At 45.5% G+C, this 21185-nt stretch overlaps 1 protein-coding gene across 1 annotated transcript; it reads right to left on the bottom strand.

The window, feature by feature from the left end:
- Positions 1-1142: 1142 nt before the first annotated feature.
- PPTC7 (protein phosphatase targeting COQ7) lies at positions 1143-20732 on the bottom strand. The gene is made up of 6 exons (XM_066609551.1): positions 19100-20732; positions 9431-9610; positions 7966-8164; positions 6125-6248; positions 5155-5284; positions 1143-4434 (listed from the first exon to the last, which is right to left on the bottom strand). The coding sequence occupies exons 1-6, from the start codon at positions 19299-19301 to the stop codon at positions 4376-4378; spliced, it is 894 nt and encodes a 297-aa protein (XP_066465648.1). The 5' UTR covers positions 19302-20732; the 3' UTR covers positions 1143-4375.
- Positions 20733-21185: the final 453 nt, after the last annotated feature.

Raw genomic sequence — 21185 nt, 5'->3', positions numbered from 1 at the left:
CCTGGTAACAGGCTGTTACCCACAGCAACCTAACAAAGAGCAACTAGTCTCACGCTGCTCCAGGAGCTATGCCTTTCTTTAAGATCCACTTCCCTTCAACCCCCACAGTGAAGGAGAATGAGTACTGAACGGCCATTGTAATTACAGTGAAGTAGAACAAACAGACCAGCTAATACAGAGCCAAGAGTTTCTCTAGTGCGGTGTTTCTCAAACTGTGGATCGGGACCCACTAGGTGGGTCGTGAGCCAATTTCAGGATTGTCACTCCCGAATTGGCCTTTACAGCCACACTAGACGCTGTTCCAGAACCACCATTCAGAGTGCAATACCATAGCCTTTTGAGACTGAAGGTTGCCAACATGCCCCATCCATTTCAATATTTTATTTTTAATATATTAGATTTGATGCTGCCATGATATGTGACTGCATTTGGGGAAATGTTACAGAAATATACTTTTAACAAGCTACTATGTATATTCTTTTAACAATGATAGTAAATGGTACTGACTCCTGGGTAAGTGTGGGTAGGATTGCAGCCTAGGATTGCTAAAGTTTTCCTGCTTGATGATGTCACTTCCAGTCATGATATCACTTCCAGTGGGTCCTGACAGATTCTCATTCTAAAAAAGTAGGTCTCAGTGCTAAATGTGTGAGAACCACTGCTCTAGTGGATCTGTGTTTTTTACATCCCCCACACCTTGAACTACCTTTATTTTGCAAGACAGATACTAAGTACATTTTCAGTTGAATTCCCCACAAGCCTTTGCTATTGGTTTTCCCAGTTTAACGCCTCCCTTTCCTCCTCATTCCAAGCATTTCTATGTACACGAGCCACTGGGAACCTCTCCTGCACAAACCTCTGAAACAAAGAACTTGTGCAAGATCATAAAGCTAATATATTTCCATTTCATTTTGATGGGGTTTGTACAGGAGTTCCTTATGGATCATGGACAGCCTTTAGAAGAGATGCAACATCTGCATAGGCCAGTGTGCTAGGCTTCATCTAACTTCTGCATCAGGACACTACTATTGAATCTGAGAGAATTTGGTAGGCAAAGGTAGTTCAGAGCTCACACGCTGCATGGTATAGAAAATATTCAAATCTAAACTGTGCAAATCCCAGTAAAAGTAGCCACACACACATTGTATAAATACTATATTTATTAAATATCTTTACATTTCATTTAAATGTATTTACAGATACTATGTTTGCACAAATTATACTTCAGACATCCAATTCACATAATTGCCTTTTAGGTAAGCACAGGTAATGATAGTCTTATTTAACAAGAAATGAAAGCATCCTCATTAGATCAGCTATCTTTGTCAGATAATTTTTTGAAAGTCTACTTCTGCATTGAGTGGTTTCCCCAAGGAGAAGCAACCCACCACCTCAGCAGCAATTCCAATCATACTATTTTCATTTTGCTTTCACTGTGGGCAGTTTTGTCCATATCCAATCTGGTCCCCAATCCCAGGCTGCTTTTCTTATTTATTGTTCCTGAAATAGCAGATCTGAGGGGGACACCAGATTGTTTCAGTTCTCTCAAAGATAACTAAAGGGACAAGGAACCATGGACTTAAACTCCTTCATTTTTATATTTCACATTAACCTAGCCCTTCATACTTGCTTAGTAACAATTACAGGCACCCCCAAAGGCAGAACCTGCAGCTGCTATTGCATGACCTCATAAAAGCAGGCCAATGCTATGAAAAGCAGCTTCGTTCCGATGCTCTCTCAAGCAACCCTGCAGTTTAAGCTCTCCACCTGTGTGTTTCCAATGTAAGAAAACACAAAATGGAATGTCTTATCTGTGCCAAATCATAACACCAGCCTAATTTCTAGGAAACACACTAGTTGTGTTTCACCTATAGCTTTAAGGGTTATTTTAACACAAGGCCTGCCTTTTCCTTTTGTGAAAAGTACTTGTGCGCAGACAGCTTAAGTTCATAGGAAGAAGTTCGGTTCCAATACATTTGAGTGGACATCTTAAGAGGAAAAACAAATTCAAGCGTGCAATAAAAGTTTAGATCTTTATAATACAGTATTGCTTTAAAAACAGATGGCAAAAGGCTATAAACTGTACTGGTCTTTGGTGTCCAGTGGAGGCAGGAAGGGGGGACGGTATCTGCAACTTTTAAAATTTGTTCATCACAAGAAAACGCGGTAAGAGAAATGGCTTTTTACACACAGCTCAACTAGAAACCGCTCTAAGGGAAGCTAGGCTGACCATCAAACCTCACTATGCGTTACAGTTCAGCCTGTCAGGATATGATCCAAGACTCCCAACCCTGAATGGTGGCAAAGGACACCAGGCCATATGTCCACCTCAGCAGCTTTTTTAAACTGATGGGAATTCACCCATCTTCTGGTCACAGAAAGGTTGGATGTGTGACTCTGTAGCAGGGACTGATCCTGCTCCAAGGAGGTGGTGTTTGGGGAATCAGTGATCAGTGCTTGTTCTAATGAAGAATTGTAACAGTGAATGCGAAAGATTTAAATGCAGAGAAAATGTTTTAGGGAAACTGCTCCTCTGGCACAGCAGAAAAGAAGCCGAGGACTGCAGCATTAATACATTCCTTCTAACTGAAGATACATAGGAACATCTTGTTCAGCTTAAGGAGAACAGGGAATTTAAATGGTTTGTGCAAAGTCATCTATCATTTTGCCACATTTTATAGTTCTAGCACGATGATTTTCTTCATTACTTTTGATTCCACCCTGTATCCGCGCATGTATGTGTGTGTTTAAATCCCATTTTGTCAAGTTAGGGTGGTTAAGGCATTCTGACACAGAATTAAAGGTGGTTTAAGAAAAATGATCATGCCAAGTTTTAGGAAAGGTAGATTAAACAGCTTCCAAACGATTCCACCCATTCTCATGGTAAATGAAATGCCTGGTAGAAGCAGAACGCATTGAAATAGTGACATGTACATGGTACATGTTACATAATTATAAATAAAAGCTTGACACAATTATGCAAATATACAGTACAACCACAAAAAAATATTTAAAACAAACTGAGGTAACCTCAAACTTACAGTTTTAATACAATAAATCTGGCAGTAAAACCCCTTTTTCATATTAAAAAAAGGTTAAGATTGCTTTACTGCCCAAGATCTAAACAAACATCAACATTACCCAACTGCTATATAAAACATGGCTTTTCATTTCTAAGTTCTACCAGCAAAAAAGTTATGAAAAACTGACCAAAATATATATATTTTTACAGCTATCTTTTTCACATGAGCTTTAAAAAAAGAAAAGGGGGGAAGCTTGCAGCTCCTGAAGAAACTGGATTGTTAGCAAGTGTAAAATGAGAGGCTAAATGGCTATTAGATACCTGTAAACATCATTAAAGTTCTTTCTGAAGACCCTACATACCAGCGACTGAAATGTAAAATGATGCTCATTCAGCATTTTGCAGGTGTGTAATCAGTACTGTTGCCAGAGCACACACAGAGTTGCGTATCCTGAAACACAGCAAAGTCCCTCAGACGCAAGGGGGAAGATTGAGAGCCAAGGGCTGTCTGCTTGAATGCACCTCATCTTTCCAGTTGCCGCACCACATAGAAGCAAGAGCAGATGCTACTGGCAGAGGTGCAGTGCCACCCCACCTCTCAACACCCTGGCTTCTGCAGACTGAGAAGAGGTTTAGAAAATCATCTGAGGAGAACCCAGCTAGCAGGGGACCCTGTGTGAACAACTGATATGCAAAACTTCCATCCGTACATTAAATGATGCACCTTTGCACTCACTCATTCTCCCTCTCACTCGCACAGAACACATGTTGTCACAAACAAACTTCGTGTTTCAAATTTAGTAACAAAGCTCCTGGCTAACACTATGTATGTATGTCCCAAGATGTTCACAGCAGGTGAGAGCCTCTGGAGAGTTCACGTAAACATGAATCTCAACTATCATTTTAGCATGCTATACTTATTACAGGATGCTCTATGACCTGGGCTTTCCCCCAGCATGTAGTCATTGTGTCCTGATCAAGGATCTCTGTTAATTCTAGACAGCACATGGAACTTGGAATTACGACCAACCAATTCTACTTCTGCTCACTTTCTTCAGTGCCATAATTATTCCCTCCCCTTCCTGCAACTATGCAATAATTACTACTAAATCTTGAAAACAAAAAGGGACAAACTTCAAGTATTGAAATTTTTCATTCCGTGCTGGCAGGTGTCCTCCGCTGGGGTTCCACAGAAACCTCGACTGCCTCTGAAGATGGGCAATGGACGCAACACAGAACAGCCACTGAGATCAGCTGCAAAGACAGGTATCCTGCCAGCAGGAAACAGTATGTGTGAAGAAGCTGGGAACGGGAGGAGACCGCAAGGCATCCGGGACCAACATCCTCGGCAAGTCAGTCTGTATATTCCGCAACTATTGAAAGGAGGACGGTGATGTCGTCGGGTTTCCCACCTGCAAAACAAGGCACTTGGCAGTTTTTATCTGAAGAGCTGATTGAAAAGCTGTCTGCAATTGCCCCTTCCAAGCAATCCCCAGGGAGATATCTACTACCATCTGTCAGGAACACCGAGCATGCATTCTGCACCATAAATTGTTATTAAAAATATTATATACTGCTTTCAACAAAGCAAGTTTACAGAGAAAAATCAAGTAACTAAATGGCTCCCTGTCCCAGAAGGGCTCACAATCTAAAAAAGAAGCAAAACACCAGCAAACAGCCACTAGAAAAGATGCTGTGCTTATCCTTAGCCAAGAGTGCCAACAGAAGCATTTAAACAATAACTGGGGAAAAGGCTGGGGAGAAGGGAGTTAAGTGAAAACAAAACTTTTAACCTTCCATTAATTCTACCACAGCAATTTCACAGCCACCTCTTAACACTGTAGTAAGTCAACACGCAACTGACAAGAGAGTCTAAAATAAATTCTAAACTGCTCTTAGATGCACTGGGCTGCAGTTATAAAAAATTTACAGGCTCCCTGAGGCCCAGGGTGGGGCAGCAAGAAAAAGGACCACAGGCCCCACTTATGCAGCATGTCCCAGGAAGCAGGTGCCCTCACTCCCTGTGCACCTCCCCAAACACAGCCCAGGACACTGGCTTTTGCAGAATTCTGGAACATCAACCACCAGCATGATCTGTGGGGTTTTGCTCCCCAGCAATGTGCCAATCTTACCTCGTACATTCAGTCCGTTATCACAAGCAAACTGTGCAAAGGGAGACATGTAATTTGGGTCATATGCTAGTTCATGAGCTTGCTCAGCAATGCTTCTGGCCGTCTGCTGTATGCTTTCATAATTTGAATTCTGGATTGAGAAGGAGAGAACAAAGGCACGTTAATATTGGAGGCTTCTTGTTTCACACACACAACTGAAGGACTGATTGAGCTCAGTGCTCCTTCCTTTCCACTGCAAATATCAACCAGAGAGCCGGCTTTGGTGGGAAACAGAAAAATAGGCCGAAGGGCGGCAAGTTAGGAAGTGCAAACCTCCTCCTCCCAGTGCAGCACCTACTGGCACCACTTTGGGGAAGCTGTCTTGGCATCAAAGGGCATCTTCTAAGCCCTCTGCTAACAGGCTATAAGCTGGGAAGCCTAGCTCGCCCTTCGCCTTCTTCCACCTTGCCTTCTCTCTGCCTTTAGGGGACTGCCTACTTACTGTAGAGGCTGACACCAAGAACATGCCAAGCCGAGGAATATTTAGGGAACCATGCTCACATGCAATACAGGACTAAAAAGTCATGCTCACACTCTCTCTGCAAAAATCTTGCTTTAATTATTATTGGATCTTAACCTACCCCTCCCCATCTGAACTATGAAAATACGGAGTTTAATAAGGGCACCAACACACCAACTCTAACTGAACTGCCTCCAAAAATGAGAGTGGCACTGCCAAGTTTAAGTACACCTGTGAGTGACCACCTATACCACAGGCATTGACAATCGTATGTTCTGTCTGGTGCAAGCTTCCTTCCTCACGCACCTAACTCTCCCCCAATCCACCATCAGCACCAGCATGGCTGGAACGACAGGACCCAGCACACTGCAAGTCCAGGGAAGTGGCTGCTACTGCAGCTGGGGTGGGAGACAGGCCTTTGTGCACACTACTGAAGGCCAAGGCAACTGTTCCTGCAACTGCTCTGGTTACCTTTAACTTCTTTAGCTCCTGCAGGATCATGTAGTCAGGCATATTGTCAAAGAGACCATCAGTGGCCGTCAGAATGATGTCTCCCAACTGGACGTCGAAGGTCGTGCTGTCTGCAGCATCTGGGCTGTGGAAACAAGGACACGTGAGCAGCTGCCCGTCTGAATGGGGCTTGGGTCAAAGGCCTTCCTGCAACATGGGGAATAAAATTACTGGCTTGCTTTGCAAGACTACTGAGGTGACATTTAGAGGGCTGGCCGCTAGTGGACTGCTCAATTTGGTTGCTTCAGAAAAAAAAAATACAATCCTTGCAAGGTTTGTATTTCTTGAGCAGAGGAACATAGGCATCTTTATGCTGCTCGGTCCAGCAGACCAGAGGTGTTCCCAGGTGCTCCAGGCCAAACTCTGCCAGGACCCTCCCACTGCCAGGCAACTCCCTTGCAGCCACCCTGCAACAGCACCTCTCCTGTGGTGGAAACTGCCTTGAGCTACAAGGCCCTGCTCCAAAGGGGAAGGCTGGGAGCGAGCTAGAGCTGACGTCTTTTGAGCTGCTGGGTCTCACTGGACAGAACATGCTTTTCCAACACTCCCACCTCAGAGCTTGGTGTTCCGCCAGTTCAGAGTTTTGCTCACTTAGACTGGACACAGCTCGGAAGCCTTTAACTGCACTGAAATACAAGCTGCAGTCACATGTTCCCCTCTCTGTTCAAGTGTTGGCCTCCTCATGGCCTCTCCATGCAAAGTTAGTAGATTCCCAAACTGAGTTGAACAGGAGGCCCCTGACACAAGCAGGGCACTCCTACAGCAAGACAACCCCCCTCCCATGTGGTAAATGACCCATTTACCACATTAGGTAATGCTGGACACCCTAATGGCCACACATGGCTACTTGGGCTTACAGATGAAAGCCCTCGGTGCTACCATCACAGATGCACAGGGACACAAGCTGCAGCACTTGCCCTTGGTAATTCAGACATGTGAAAAGTAGAAGCGACTTGTTGTGTGTTTAAGCCAAGAAAGCCCCCTATAGCCAAGTAAATATTTTTGCATTGCACTTCCCAAGGGCAACAAAACAAAAAACAAAACATCACAGCCTTTCACTTGGCAAGACAGCCACTAAGTCGGTAGGAGAGAAGTCACTACATTTGTATCTGAGGGCCTGACAATGCAAGTCCAGCTGAAGCAGAGAACAATTTGGAAGCATGAAAAGAACAGAGGCCACCACAAAGGTGCTACATACTGGCCAGGAGATGTGGCTCCCTGTGTCAGTCCAAGTGGAGCTTCGGAACATGCAGGAATTGCAGGCATGAAGAATTCTCAGTCAATGCAACCTCAAAGTTCCCTCTGAAGTTACAAAAGGAAGGAACTGGGCCTGCTTTCACAGACAGGTCACAACTAGCACACTCAACACACTCTGACATCCCTGATCCGGTATTTGCTGCCAGGCCATGTTGCAAGCCTTAGCTGGGACCAGCACTAGACTGATATACTCAGTTAGCCTTGCTCCCTCTCCCTCCGGCCCATTCATGCGTTCCCCAGCCTCTCTGGGTACTACTGGCCAGATAAAACTAAAAGCAAATTGCTCTTTCAGCAGACACAACCAGGCAGATTTGTTTAATCAAGAACAAAGAAAAAGTTTACAGGAATAAAACTGGGAACACAGAAGACACGGTCAAATTCTACACTTGAGATCGGAGGCACTGTTAAAAACAACAAACCATGTGGAAATCCACCAGAAAACAGAGATAAGAGCAGATCTTCCTGACGATTTGCTTTGATGCACCCAGTGCAGCTTCTCTGGTTCTGGCAAACCCTGGCCAAGCATCCGCACCGAAGCCACTCACCTATCACTGAAGACGACCCCTTCAGCTTCAGGAGGTGCTATCGACAACTGGAACGGAGTGTTGAAGTAGTGCTGCTGCTCATCCGATCGATGCACTACTTCTCCACCTCTGACTACCAAGAAACCTGAATCCCCCAAGTTTGCTGTGTGTAAACGGTGACTTGTCCGATCCAGAACCACAATGCAAGCTGTGCTGCTTCCTGGAAAAGATTCAAAATAGTTTCCTTTGGGCAGTGAGAGGCACAAACAGTCACACGCATATTACAGAGGACCTTCTGGCTCCTCCAAGCACTGCATACAGAACCCAGTAATGGAGGTGCCTGCCCTTAAGAATCACCAAAGTACAAATACTTGAGCACGCAAGAGGGAAATGCACAAAGTGGAGAGTTTCTGTTAGCCAGCTACAGACCGCTTGTTCAGAAACCCTGGCAAGATGCCACTTCTGAACAGCACAGAAATCCCTTCCAGGGCTCTCTTCATTGAGAGGCAACCCTGCTGTTGCCTTTTTTTCTTCTTCTTCAAGGCTGGCATATTAAGCCACTTCTAATATGATGTCACAATTAGCCTGTAAATGAATAAGCTGCTGATTTAAATCCCCACGCTGAACACTTTCCTCAGCTAAGGATTTATGCAGGTAGACAGATGGACTCCGCTGAAATGAACGGAGGCTGCGAATGTAACAGGAGCTACTGAAGCAGAGAAGGCTGCATAACAGCGGTAAGCCCTTGACAAAAAAAGCCAGCTGTTGGTCCACAAAGTGCTGGGCACTATGAACACTGCCACACTGGCTCATCATTGTTCCTGACAAGGAATATTCCTCAGGTGAGCACTCCAGGTGAGAAGAAAGCAGAGCCATTTTAAGGGAAGGAAAAACTGGAGGAGTGGGGCACTCATGCACCATAACCAGAGATTCCTGTGCAAAAAGCAGACTATATCCTTCTCCTGAAAACGGCTACAGGGGATCAGGCAGGTTCAACAAGGACGCATCCAGCCAGCTCCTGCCTTAGTTGATGCTTCTGTGCAAATGTAGTCACGGTGTAATAAATACATCCCAGGACCCACGCAAGCATCTCCTGCAAGGCCTGAACGGACGGGGAAGGAGAGCTCTGCAGCCGATGCCCATTCTTTAGGTGGGTCACGAGAAAGGACCGGCTCTGTCCAAGTTCAGCAGAGGCAAGCTAAATATAGCTTCTGTACTTAGAGAGCTCCTGGCAGACAAGCTAAGGTCAGGTGAGAAGCACGAGGGCCAGGCAGAGGAACTTATGCTCAGTGTGTGAAAGGTTACTGGTTTCCATTAACACTGCTGGTTCTCCACATTACCCAGATACAGCTGAATTCCATCCGTGGATACTCTTCTTCAGGGCACAGAAGGAGCTAAGAAGCCTTCTGTATTATCTCAGACTAATGGCCAAGCATACACACCCAACAACAGATGGAAGAAAAGGGAAGGGGCGCATTGCTCTTACCAAGCAAAGGGACTTTGTTCTGCAGCAGCTCACAGTAGCTCGTGGTGAGAATCCCGACAGGATTACTTGGTACAAACCGTCCTTCCTTTACTAAGCGTTCACAAGTGCGCATTAGAGTCCCTGAGAACTGAGACGGGTCAACTCCATAGTCTCGCCAGCCTCCTACACCATCTGCTACCCCTAGAAAAACAGATAAAAGGAGATTTTGAAATATACAAAATACGACACACAAAAATCAAAGCTGGCGTGACTTTTTTCCTGAATGTTCCAGTTTGCTATTCATGTTACTAGAAGAGGCTTTCTAAACTAATCACTTAACTAATTCAACATGCCATGCAAGGAGCAAAGAGGTATGTAATCACTTCCGATGGCTGAAGTCCCTAACAGGTTATTATGAAACTAGATTAAGACTGCAGAACTGAAAAAATACACACCAAGGTTTAAGGCTTCTTTTATTTTAAGCAAGACTACAAACAAAGTTACTTCTCTAGAATTACTTCTAGAATATTTTCCTTGTACTAGCACTGCCACCACATTCTAAAGATATACGTAGTTGCTGACAGAGACAGGCTACCTACATCTAAACAGAGGCAGTTGGGAGTTAAAGGTCACGCAGACTGCTTTAAGATGCATCACCTCAAGTAACCTTGGGGAGCTTCAGCATTGAACAGTAGGCAAAAGCAAAGAGACCAGCTTAACAGCCTGACTTTAAGAGCTATTCACCAAGTTTTTGGATATTCAGCTAAAGCCAACCCTTGAGCATTAGATGTTCCCAAGTGAATTTAAGGTATACAACATGCCATATCCACATAACCTGTAAAAAAAGGTACAGTTTTACCAATTGACATTGGAATGTATCCTAAGACTTCCATCTTCCTGAGAAAAGATTCCACAAGGATGCCTTTCACAAGCAGAAGGAGACTCTAAGATACAATCCATTAACTGCTGGTTGATTAAGTAGTATAGCTGGAAAATTCTGTAATGGTTGGATAATGTCCCTGGACGTAAAATATGGAGTCATTTTCCCCCATGGTTCTCATACCACCACCAAGAGTACAGAACAGGCTGTTGCCGTTTCCTCTCTGAAAAGTATCAGCAATTCTGGTACAGATACAGCGTTTCGCTATTTGTTTGTGTGAATAAAACAAGGTGGTTTGGAAAGGTTGTGGAACTGAAGGACAAGCTATTTAGGAAAGACACACTGGGATTTTTTTTTTCCTGGGAAATGTTAGCACAAGACAGCAGCATCAAAAATCCTTTGAAACTTTACCAAATATCTCCCATCTATCTCCAGATGCATCTCCAATATCCAGTTCCCTGAAATTTCGTTCAGAAATTGTTCAGCCTGCAAGAGTCACAACTTGGCATTTTATTGAACGAGGAAAGATAATGTTAATTATTCACGACGCAGCATGAGTCACATAGATCAGAAATTCTGCTTAAGGAAGACAGACATCCTGTGGAAGAGAAGGCTGCTACCCTCTGTCCAGGAAGTGAAAATTAATTTAGTGCAGAGTGAAATTTGCTAGTAAAATGCCCTTCACCGAGGATGCCAGCTGAAAGGAGACAGAGGGTGAGAGCTGACCTCCATGTGAACTGTGTAATCCGCCAACAAGTACAGTCAGACTCCGCACCAGCCATCCGCATTAATCAGATTTCCCCCAAAATAGTGCATAACCTTTTAGACATCCAATTTGTATCACTTCTTGAAAAAGAAAGAACTGAGGCAACTTTGGACAGCAGGAGCTTTGCAGGCAGAAATGTCACAGGCACCTCCCATTTTAAACAAGTCAGGGAGCAGGTCATGGGAAAGGCCATTGCATCAGACCCCAGAAAGCCACTACAGCTGGAGCAGATAATTCCGGGTTACATGGACCGCTGGCCTGATACAGGGTAGAGAAACTTAACTGCCCATCACCAACTGTGTCGTCATCTAAAAAGGAGCCCTTTGGATCGCCAGAAAAAGTTGTTCCTTGCATAATTTTGGATTTTATAAGGCTGCAGTGTTTAATCCAATTAATGGGGGCACCTTTATAGATAAGTAGATGGTGCAAGCCACAATACACATGTGCAGCACCTAAAATCAAAGAACCAAAAACCCAAGTAACTGCGCATAGGATTGCACCTAAGTTCTCTTTAGCTGGGTGTCATTCATATGGTTTTCCCTGTGGGCGTTAAAGCCATAGATCTGTTTCGCCATTTAACTAGAACCCTTAAGCCATTTCTGCCCAACACTGCATATATGAAACAGGGATGAAAGTGAATGCCTGTGGGCTGGGCAGAAATAGGTTAGGGAAGCCTCTAATGGCTGGATTCCTAAGTACAGTTACCTCTGAGTAAGATCCATTAAACCTTTGAGTAAATATGCGCAGCATTGTTCTGTGAGCCACCCAAGCCCAGAGGGAATGAGTACTGCACTGAACATTGCTTTAACATAAGATGCCAAAATACTTTTCCTCTGAAAACAGAAAACCAAACAAGTTTAATAAAAGGGAACATAGAATCACAAAGTTTTAAAATTATAGAATCCCAGTTTTAAAATTAAAACTCAACACAAATGCACAAGCTAACCTGCTTAGTTTATCTGCCCATAACTGACCCTCATCTCAATCTGGATTGGCAAAAGCCAGCTCTCACCCATACTTTCCAGCCCCACCTAAGAAGCATTATAGGGGCTTCCTGGGTGACTCAAGCATTGCTAGGAACAATTATTCTTCTCCTTTATGACACACAACACCTACATGAGTGTATATATCCCACTTGAAAACCTTCTAGAGAAAAGATTGATGTTTCAAAGCATTCATTCTCAAGGGCAGAACCGCTGCTGCCTTCAGCATCAGTAAGTGGCATTTACTGCTTTAAGAGTTTTTCCTTCTACAGGGAAGATCACACACAGCTCCCAGAGTCACTGACTGGTTACATGCTGCATGTGCGTCAATTGTGATGACAAGGGCTCCTTGCAATTGCTTAAGTTTGCCTACATCCAGTGAGGCAGCTGATGAGGTAACAGTGCTGAGCTGAAGACTGTGGGTTGAGGGGAGGGGCTATGTGGGGGTGGCGGCAGCCAGGAAAGCTGCAGAACATCTTTGAAACAACCACATATTCAAATTCCAAGGGTAGCGGATCCAGGCAGCACATCTGCAGTCCCATGCACCATTTTCAAAGGAAGCAGAAGACTGATGCTAACCTTTTCTCTAGCCAGGCAACTTAGGTAAACAGCAGTGGTTCAGCTAGAGTCCCCCTCTATTCCTGCACTTGCTAGTAATCAGACTCCAGAACACCCCCCTTTAAATACAACAAGGGTGGTTAATTTGAAGCGCTTGGCCTATTTCAGGTCCTGCATCATCCAAAGTGCTTTTATAAGACAGTGCAGCTACCAGTGCAAGGTTGGTACTGCTTCCATTTACCGAGCTTCTAGGCACTTCCTATATAAGACCGAGGGCACAATCCTAACCAATTTTCTGGCACCAAGGTAAGGGCAATGTAGCTCCAAGGTAAGAGAACAAAGATTCCCTTACCTTGACAAGGCCTCTGTGACTGCCCCCCCCCCACTGCAGGATGTAGCACAAGCCCCATTAGCGCAGCTGTGTCAGTGCTAGAAAGTTAGTTAGGATTTGGCTCTGTTACCATCATTCAAACCAGCATTTCCAAGGTCAGTATCATTATGCAACTGAACAGTTCAAAGCAGATCCCTCTGTACTAGCCCTCTGTAAAAGAATAATCATTTGGATGATCAGTGTCAAACTTCACCACTTTCAGAGATTGTCCTTCAGCCTGTACAAAATTTTCCAACCTGGTCATGACTTGCAAAGCTTGCATTAAAGAGGTTTTACATAAGCAAGGATATGCTGATTATATCTACAATTTGGGGGAGCTGTCTGCATGGAGAGAAGGCAATACGGACAGAAGGTATACTTTTCGACTACTAGAAATGGGATGGAATTCAACTGTAAAAAGCGTCACTCAGTATAATTGCCGTACAGTCATATTGATTTTTTTTAATCAAAAGACAGCCTCACTGTGCTCAATGGAAAGTGTACCTTACCTGCAGGAAAGTGTGCATCTGATCACAGCCTGGGAAGAGTAAACACTTCTTAGTTTAAGCCTGTGGTTTCCCAAACTGTGAGCCATGGCTACCTGGGGAACTGCGGAAACCAACCGGAGGAGCCATGAAATCCCTGCAAAAAATTTGCCAATCTATACAATATGTATAGGATTGAAGCCCTAATGGGGGTTTGCAACCAATGGCCCAGTAGGTCAGGTTGAAAAGCGCCCAGTTGAAAAAGTCTGAGAACCACTGATTTAAGCCAAGATGAGGCAGAAGGCAACTGAGCATTCATTGCAGGGTGAAAGCCATCTCACTGCTTCCCCATGTCTAGAATACATCTGCTCTCAAGAAAAGTGCAATCAAGTGAAAAGGAATTACAGTTTGAAGCAAACTGTCACCAAAACCCCAAGCAATCCTAGGTAGTGGGTAGAACAGCTGATGATGAAAGATGCTCTGAACTTCTGAGGCAGGACACACATGTATAAATATCTAGTTTTACACACATCTGTTGACAACAACCTCCTCTTTGGCAGCCATATGTAAGACTTGGCTATACAAGGAATTTACCAATGGGAGACAATTCTAAAAGAGGCACACAAGAGGAACTGAAGGCACTGAAAGGAATAAAATCCTTGCAGATTGAATAAGCATATTTTCAAAGAGCTATGCTCCAATTCAACATTAATTATTTCTGCAGCACTTCTGCAGGAAAGAAAAACATTAATGTTTAGCAAATGTTTCCTAACGAGTCATTCTGTTCTTGCATGCCTGCGTTGTCTGTTTTATATTAAAGTGGCAATACTAGCCTCATGCTATTAGTAAGTCTTGGAGGATTTCATGTTTTGCATAGCACAAGTTATTTTAAACAGAGAAAATGTTGGCTTTTTAAAATAAAAAAATACGACTGACACTTAAGTTGGGTATTAAATAATTAATGTCTTGCAGGCACTGCACACGCTACTCCCTCATCTTTCACCATAAATTTGAAATTTCCTGATCTCGTTTTCCCGTAATGTAATGGGCTAGAAAATGGCAATGATTAAAAGGTTTAGAATGTCGTCTCTCTTAAAAATCCCAACTATAGGATTTAACACTACAATTGTAACATGGGGCTAAGGTGAAAAACCTAAGCAGTGCATGTTTATATAGACAGTACATACACTTTCAAAGAGACCTGGCATCTGGTATGCAAACTAGAGAATAGATGCATTACTTCAGAACATTCTTCCCATGGCTACAGATAGCCGTTTGAAAATACACAGCAACAAGCATCTAAGGAAAGCTATGGAGACAACTTGCATGCCCTGATCAGCTTCCTGTGCCTCTGTTTCTATCCCCCAGTTTCCTTCTTCTCCTAGCAACTTCATCCTTGTTAAGTGCTTGCGACAGCCTAAATATTAGAACAAGAATAAATGACCCAAATTATTTACATCTATGCAAATATGCTCCACTTATTCTCAGCACAAGTTTTGTTGCACTACTTTGAGTATGTTGACTGTAACCTGCTGTTTGTTAATTTCCCAAACAGAGTGCTAAAGGAACTGAAAAGATCGTCTGCCTTTTGCATCAAACTCAAGATCTTTGTTCACCATCAAAGGTCCAAATCCCTCTCAACTTAGCAGACTTACAACCGATGGCATTGCCCCCAGGTGCAGCGGCGCCATAGTGGTTACCGCGCATCCTGTGGCCTTGCAGCAGCTGCCAAAAATCTCCTAGAAGTAAGGGAATGAAAGTCCCCTTCCCCCAGGGAAAGCCCCACAATGGGGCTTCTCAAGGATCTGGTGGAGCATGGTGCTCTTATCTAGCTTCTGGTGGCATCCAGCCGGCACTGGGCTCAGAGTCGGTGCCGACTCAGTGCAGGGTGTCGCGGGCATGCCTTACAGCAAGTTTGCGACAACCAGCGCTGGTGGTATGCTCAAACTGCCAGCACTAAAGAGTTCAGGATTGGGCTCTTAGTGCACAGCGACACATGGGAAGCAAGGAAATGTGAAAGGATAAACAATGCACACACACTGTTGCATTCCTCAGTCTTTTTAATAGCAAGATTTACTGACCAATTGGGATATGGCTCACTGTGAGAATCCACCAGCATGTGAAAACACTCACATAATGGACCAAGGGGTTATGACACTTAAGCTGCAATACTATGCACTCTTTCCAGGAACTAAGTTCCAAAGAAGGCAGTGGGAGTCAAGTTCCTTGTGCTAGGGATGCTTTGAAGAAATTAGGCCTCTTGTTCCCACAAGCCAAAATTTGCAACTGCATTCACAAAGCCACCTGACTTCAGATTAGATCCAGGATTAAGACACAAAACACCTTCCAGAGAAAGATGTTTAACATTTACAATGAATGCATTTCAACTGTTCAAAGTACTTCAAACATACTCATCCTGTCAACATAAAGGTTGGAATTTCAGCAGGATGTGGGGCAAAAATCTCACCACATCCCAACAGCCCTGTAAGGTGGGCCCTTGCGATTCTTCCCTCATTGCAGGTGGGAAGGCTGAGACTGGGAGAATTATGTCTTGCCTAAGGCCACTTGCTAAGTTAGCAGGTAAAGTGGGTAGGAGACTGAGGACAAATGAGAGAAAGTACTTCCTCATAAAACAAGTAATTTACTCATGGAACTCACTGCGAGGAGGATCACTAAAGTGGGATCAAGACAGATTCATGCAGCAGGAGATATCATCAGTGGCCATTAGTCATGACAACCAACTATGCCACTAATGGGGGGGGGTAACTGCCCCTAAGTACTGATCATAAGTTTCCTGAAGGCACCTGAGTGACCACAATGGCAAGAAAGATGGCTCCAACAGGCTACCTATGCTCTTCTTCTTTAGAACCAGGTCCTTCCTAGTTCACAGCTCATGTTTCCAAAGACTAGTTTTGCAAAGGGCATCCTGCCAATCCACTATAAGGTTCTCCTTTTTCTGCAACACAAGGTGCATTTCTCAGATTTTAGTTATTACGAAATAAAGGTCATGTGGCTTGTTTTTTCTACTTTTAAACCACTGGTCAAACAGGGACTGACTCTGAACTTGGGCTGATTCCAAGTGCCCATGCAAAATTTTTCCACTGGATGGGAGCAGCTCATGTGGCCGCTCCACACCCACACAAGACTCTCAAGCCAAGGGCTTGACAATTTGATACTGAATTGTTTGGCATACTCATTTCACTGAATGATAAAAAAGCAAATCAAGACTGAAGGGAAAATGAAAAACACTTAAAGCACATTCTTTGACCAAATATATTCTAAATCTTTATTTACAAAACTCTCAATTATGCCAAACTCTGCTGTGAGTCATCCTTTTAAAATTTTTTTGGGATGGCTCATAAACACGGGAGGGCAGAACAAGTTACAATTAGCCAGAAAAGGGCAGCAGCAGAGCTAGGTTTGGAGAGATGGGAACGTTTACAAGAAAACAGGCAAAAAGAGAGGGCAGATAGGGAAAGCACGAGGTTCTAAGCAGAGAAAGGATGACCAAACACACAAGAGGCACAATGATGGGTAAGCGGTGCAGTCATGAGTACTACCAAAGTATCAATTAAATGCAGCACGATTTAATACGGAAGATAGAGCAGCAAGATAATTGTATGGTCTCTGTTGTGGGTGAGACTGAGGAACCAAGAGAAAGACAGCCCAAGTCCACCTGCAGCTTCTTCCACAGAAACTTAGGCTGCATCACCAATTGCGGGGGGGGGGGGGGAGGGAGACGGGACTGGGACGGGGACTCTGCAATTTAAATGAAGAGGCAGAGCTCCTGGGGGTTGCTGCCTATACCATCCTTCAGCCCCAAGCCAACTTGCAGGTCCTTCTGCCCCCTCTGCCTGCAGCAAAGAGCCTAGAACCTGACCAATGGCTACCAGGGTCTAGAAGAGACCACCCACGCACATGAGCAGAATCATAATTATATTGAACCTTTCTGTGGATTTTAACTGTAAGGTACCCTGGGAGGTAATCAGCTGAAAAGTGGCATACAAATTTTAAAAATATGAAGGGAATACTGCTAGCAAAATAGATAACCAAACCACAAGGACTGCATTCCAAATCATCCAAAATAATTCCTTCACCCTGAATTTATCATCAAGTCCTTAGTTAATGAGCCATAAGATGATCAAGTCTGTCCAAAAAGCCATCTGCTCACCCATTAATAAGGGAGTAAGTACAGCATTAAGCTAAAAAATTTGCTGTTTATCAATTCCGCAGTGATGCTATCGCAGTCCGATATCAAGTCCTGCATTACAACTCACTGCATAGTCAGGGAGAAGTCCCATCCCTCCCTTACACTCTAGGCTAGGGCATCAGACTAGAAAAAAGCAACCCTATAGGACTTAAGGGACCATGAAAAGGGAAACCAGATCAGCCAATAAGATCATGCAAGACACTGGTCTCTTCCCATCATTATTTTGGGCTATCTGCAAATCTGTTGCAGCTCTCAAATTGTCTTAACATGTGATCAAAGGTGGCCTCTTACAGTCAATGTCAGCGCAGAACGGAAGAATCTATGAAGCTGATTTAAAGAGCAGCTTGCATGGACCACATGCTAAATAAGACCTCAGAAACAGCAATTAATTTGGGGGTTAGGGCTTAAAAATAAAATGAAAAGAGATCAACTTTACTGCACAAGCAATTTGGACTAACCAAGTTTCTCTTTCCCCCTGTGACTATCATACCATAGAGAATTCCCCTAAACATGTGTCAATGCTACTTTAAGCAAATGATGTATTCTCCACCTCTCCCCCCCACTCTCCCGCCCAGAAATGTTCACTCATTACAACAGGCATGAAGTTCCCATGGCAACATGAAGTTTTCAATTACCACGAACATAAGACATTTTAGATATGAAAGCAGAACCCCAGTGTTAACCTTCAAGTCTAAACAGCACACAAAAAGAGTGTTTAGCAATGTGCATTTGTGGTGTACGTCAATTACTGTTGCAAGAGACAGGTCTGCTATCTCAAGCTCAACCTTGAAAAGAACTAAAAAACCCACAAGGACATACTCCCCTCTGGCTTCCAGGACATCTGACACAACATAGCTTTACTGCACTATAGATCTGCAGCAAGGCCTGTAATCACAGTGAACCAAGTGTGGGAAATGAAATTTGACATCTGAAACCGGTCTCAATGTCACTTTGTTTTTCACCTGGCAAGGACACAAGGTGCACTGAATGCAGGAAGTGCCTGCCTGCTCATTTCATCTGCAGTAAGGAAAAAACAACAATACAGTAGCCCAAACAGCTGAAGTTTAAACTACTGAACAGGGGGAAACTGCACAAAATGCTGCTTTTTAAAAAAATGAACCTAACAACTGCTAGGGTTTGATGAGCTGCAAAACAAAGGCCCAGTCATAAACAGAGCTTATGAACAAGAGATGCTGCCCACATAAGAACCTTTACTGGGCAAGATTAATTGGTGCAGCATCAAGAAAAATCACATGGAATCTGTATTTTGCTGGTTGCATGGTACATTTAGCCCCAAGACAAAAACCTCCATTTCTAAATCTGTAATTACAGGGCCTTTGCATTCACAACCTGGGGCTGCTATTTCACAATACCCAAGCAGAGAAGGAACAGAAAGGGGGGGGGGAAGAGGAACATTAACCCATTCAGAAGCACTCACCTAGTACATCTGCAGATCGGTGTCTGGCCACAAAGCAGGCATCATCCCCGTAGCACATGCCCTTCTTCAAGATGCCCTTGCGAAAGTCCTTGCCGAAGCCACAGCTGGCAGTCACCAGGCTGTAATCTCGAGAGTCTGTCTGCGAAAGACCACCCAGGACTGCCCGGGCTACCAGTCTGCCATAAGAGAGGACTGAGAACATGGCGTGTGGTGCCCAGCAGCTGACCGCCTGCAATGAGGGGAACTGTGGGCAGATGTGCCACCGGAGCCAATGCAGCCCACTCTGAACCACAGGGGTCACCCCAAGACCCAGGGTTCACAGTGAGGGGGCCCTCCAAAGGTGGAGGCCCCCTGTTCTTAAGATTTGTCAGGAAAGATTCAAAGCAAAGGTTCTTCAATATGACCCTGTGTGGGACTGACCTTGAACCACACCTCTTCCCTTTAAAAAAAATATATTAAAATCACTTCCCCGCCTATCTTTACCTCTTGGGACACAGAATCCTGCTTGGCCAAGGCTTTTACTTCCACTTCAAAAGAAAAACCACCACACCTCAGCACTGGGGTCTCAATACTACTTAAAAGTTGAAGCCTTTATACCTTCCCCACCACAGAAAAAGGAGGAGGATTGCTTAAGTCTCCAGACTTTCCAGGTCAAGGGCTGGTGTTAGGCGTGTGTGTCTTCTTTCCGTTCACACGCTCAAGTCCAAGAATGTCCTGTCCTAAATCGGGACTCTCCCCCTGGCCCACATCTCCCCAAGGCTCCCTACTGACTTCCAACAGTCAAAAATAAAATCTCTCCTCCTCAAGGCTGAGATCCAAGGAAGGCCAGCCCCACTGCTCAGCACACTCCAAGGGCTGGGGCGGGGGGGGTGCCGAAGACTTGCACCCCTTGACACACACACCCTTCAGAAAGAGGACGAAAAAAGGGCTCCTCTTTGGAAATGGGGATTAAGCCCCCCCAAATAAGGCTCTCTTCAGGGTAGGGGCTCAAGCCCCCCAATTCCAAATGCAACCCCCCTAAAAAAGCAGGTTCAAGCCCTCCTTAAGGGTGGGTTTAAACCCCCCTCAGGAGGGGCCCTGCAAGGGTTTAGCCCCCCTCAAAGAAGGTTTAACTCCCCTCAGGAGGATCCCTGCAAGGCTGAGGCTGAGCCCCCCAAGTGGGGAGGAGGGTTCAAGCCCCCTCAGGAGAGGGTCGAGCCCCCCGAGAGGCCCCCTGCGAGGCTGAGGCTCAGCCCCCCCAAGTGGGGAGGAGGGTTCAAGCCCCCTCAGGGAGAGGGTCGAGCCCCCCAAAAGGCCCCCTGCAGGGCTGGGGCTCAGCCCCCCCAAGTGGGAAGGAGGGTTCAAGCCCCCTCAGGAGAGGGTCGAGCCCCCCAAGAGGCCCCCTGCAGGGCTGGGGCTCAGCCCCCCAAGTGGGGAGAAGGGTTCAGCCCCCCAGGAGTCCCAGGCAGCGCTCAGGCCTGCTCCCCTCAGGCGCTGGGCCTCAGCCGGCGCCCCGTCCGCGCCACCATCTTCACCTCCTCGCGTGTCGTGACCGGGCGGCGGCGGCGGCTCCGCGAAGAGCAGAGCTGAGGAGAAAGAGCGCCGGGTCAGCCCCGCCCCGCTCCGCCTCGCGCCGGCTGAGGGCACCGCCACACGCACATCCGGGGCCTTCCGACAGCAGCCACGCCGCTCGCCCATTGGCCGCGCCGCCTCCTCCTCATTTGCATAGCGGGCGGGGAGGCCGCAGGGTGCATCCCGGCATGCAGCGCGCCGGAAAAGCGCGGCCATGTTCCTGGAGGCGTGGCATGCTGGGAAGTGTAGTTTGTGACGCAAGAGACCACGTGCTGCCTTGTCCAAGCCCTGGTCAGCCTGGAGTAGGCGCTGGTTGCAAGGTCTCTCTGGAGGCGCTTCTGTCCCCTCGTGGAGTCCCTTTTCAGGGCTGTCCTCTCTGTGGAGGCTCCTCCTCTTCCAGGGTGCATCAGCCAATCGCTTCAAAGGAGACGGTGCCTTCTGCTTCAAGGTCACTCACCAAGGACCTGCATGAGTCATCCCAGGGCTGGGCTCTGCAAGCCTGTCCTCACTTACCTGGGAGTAAGCCCCACCTATC

This window comes from Tiliqua scincoides, chromosome 14, assembly GCF_035046505.1.
Source record: "Tiliqua scincoides isolate rTilSci1 chromosome 14, rTilSci1.hap2, whole genome shotgun sequence".
In the NCBI taxonomy this organism is placed as follows: Eukaryota; Metazoa; Chordata; class Lepidosauria; order Squamata; family Scincidae; genus Tiliqua; species Tiliqua scincoides.
Note: the sequence above shows the minus strand (reverse complement) of the source record. Positions and strands in the feature narration are given on the sequence as shown.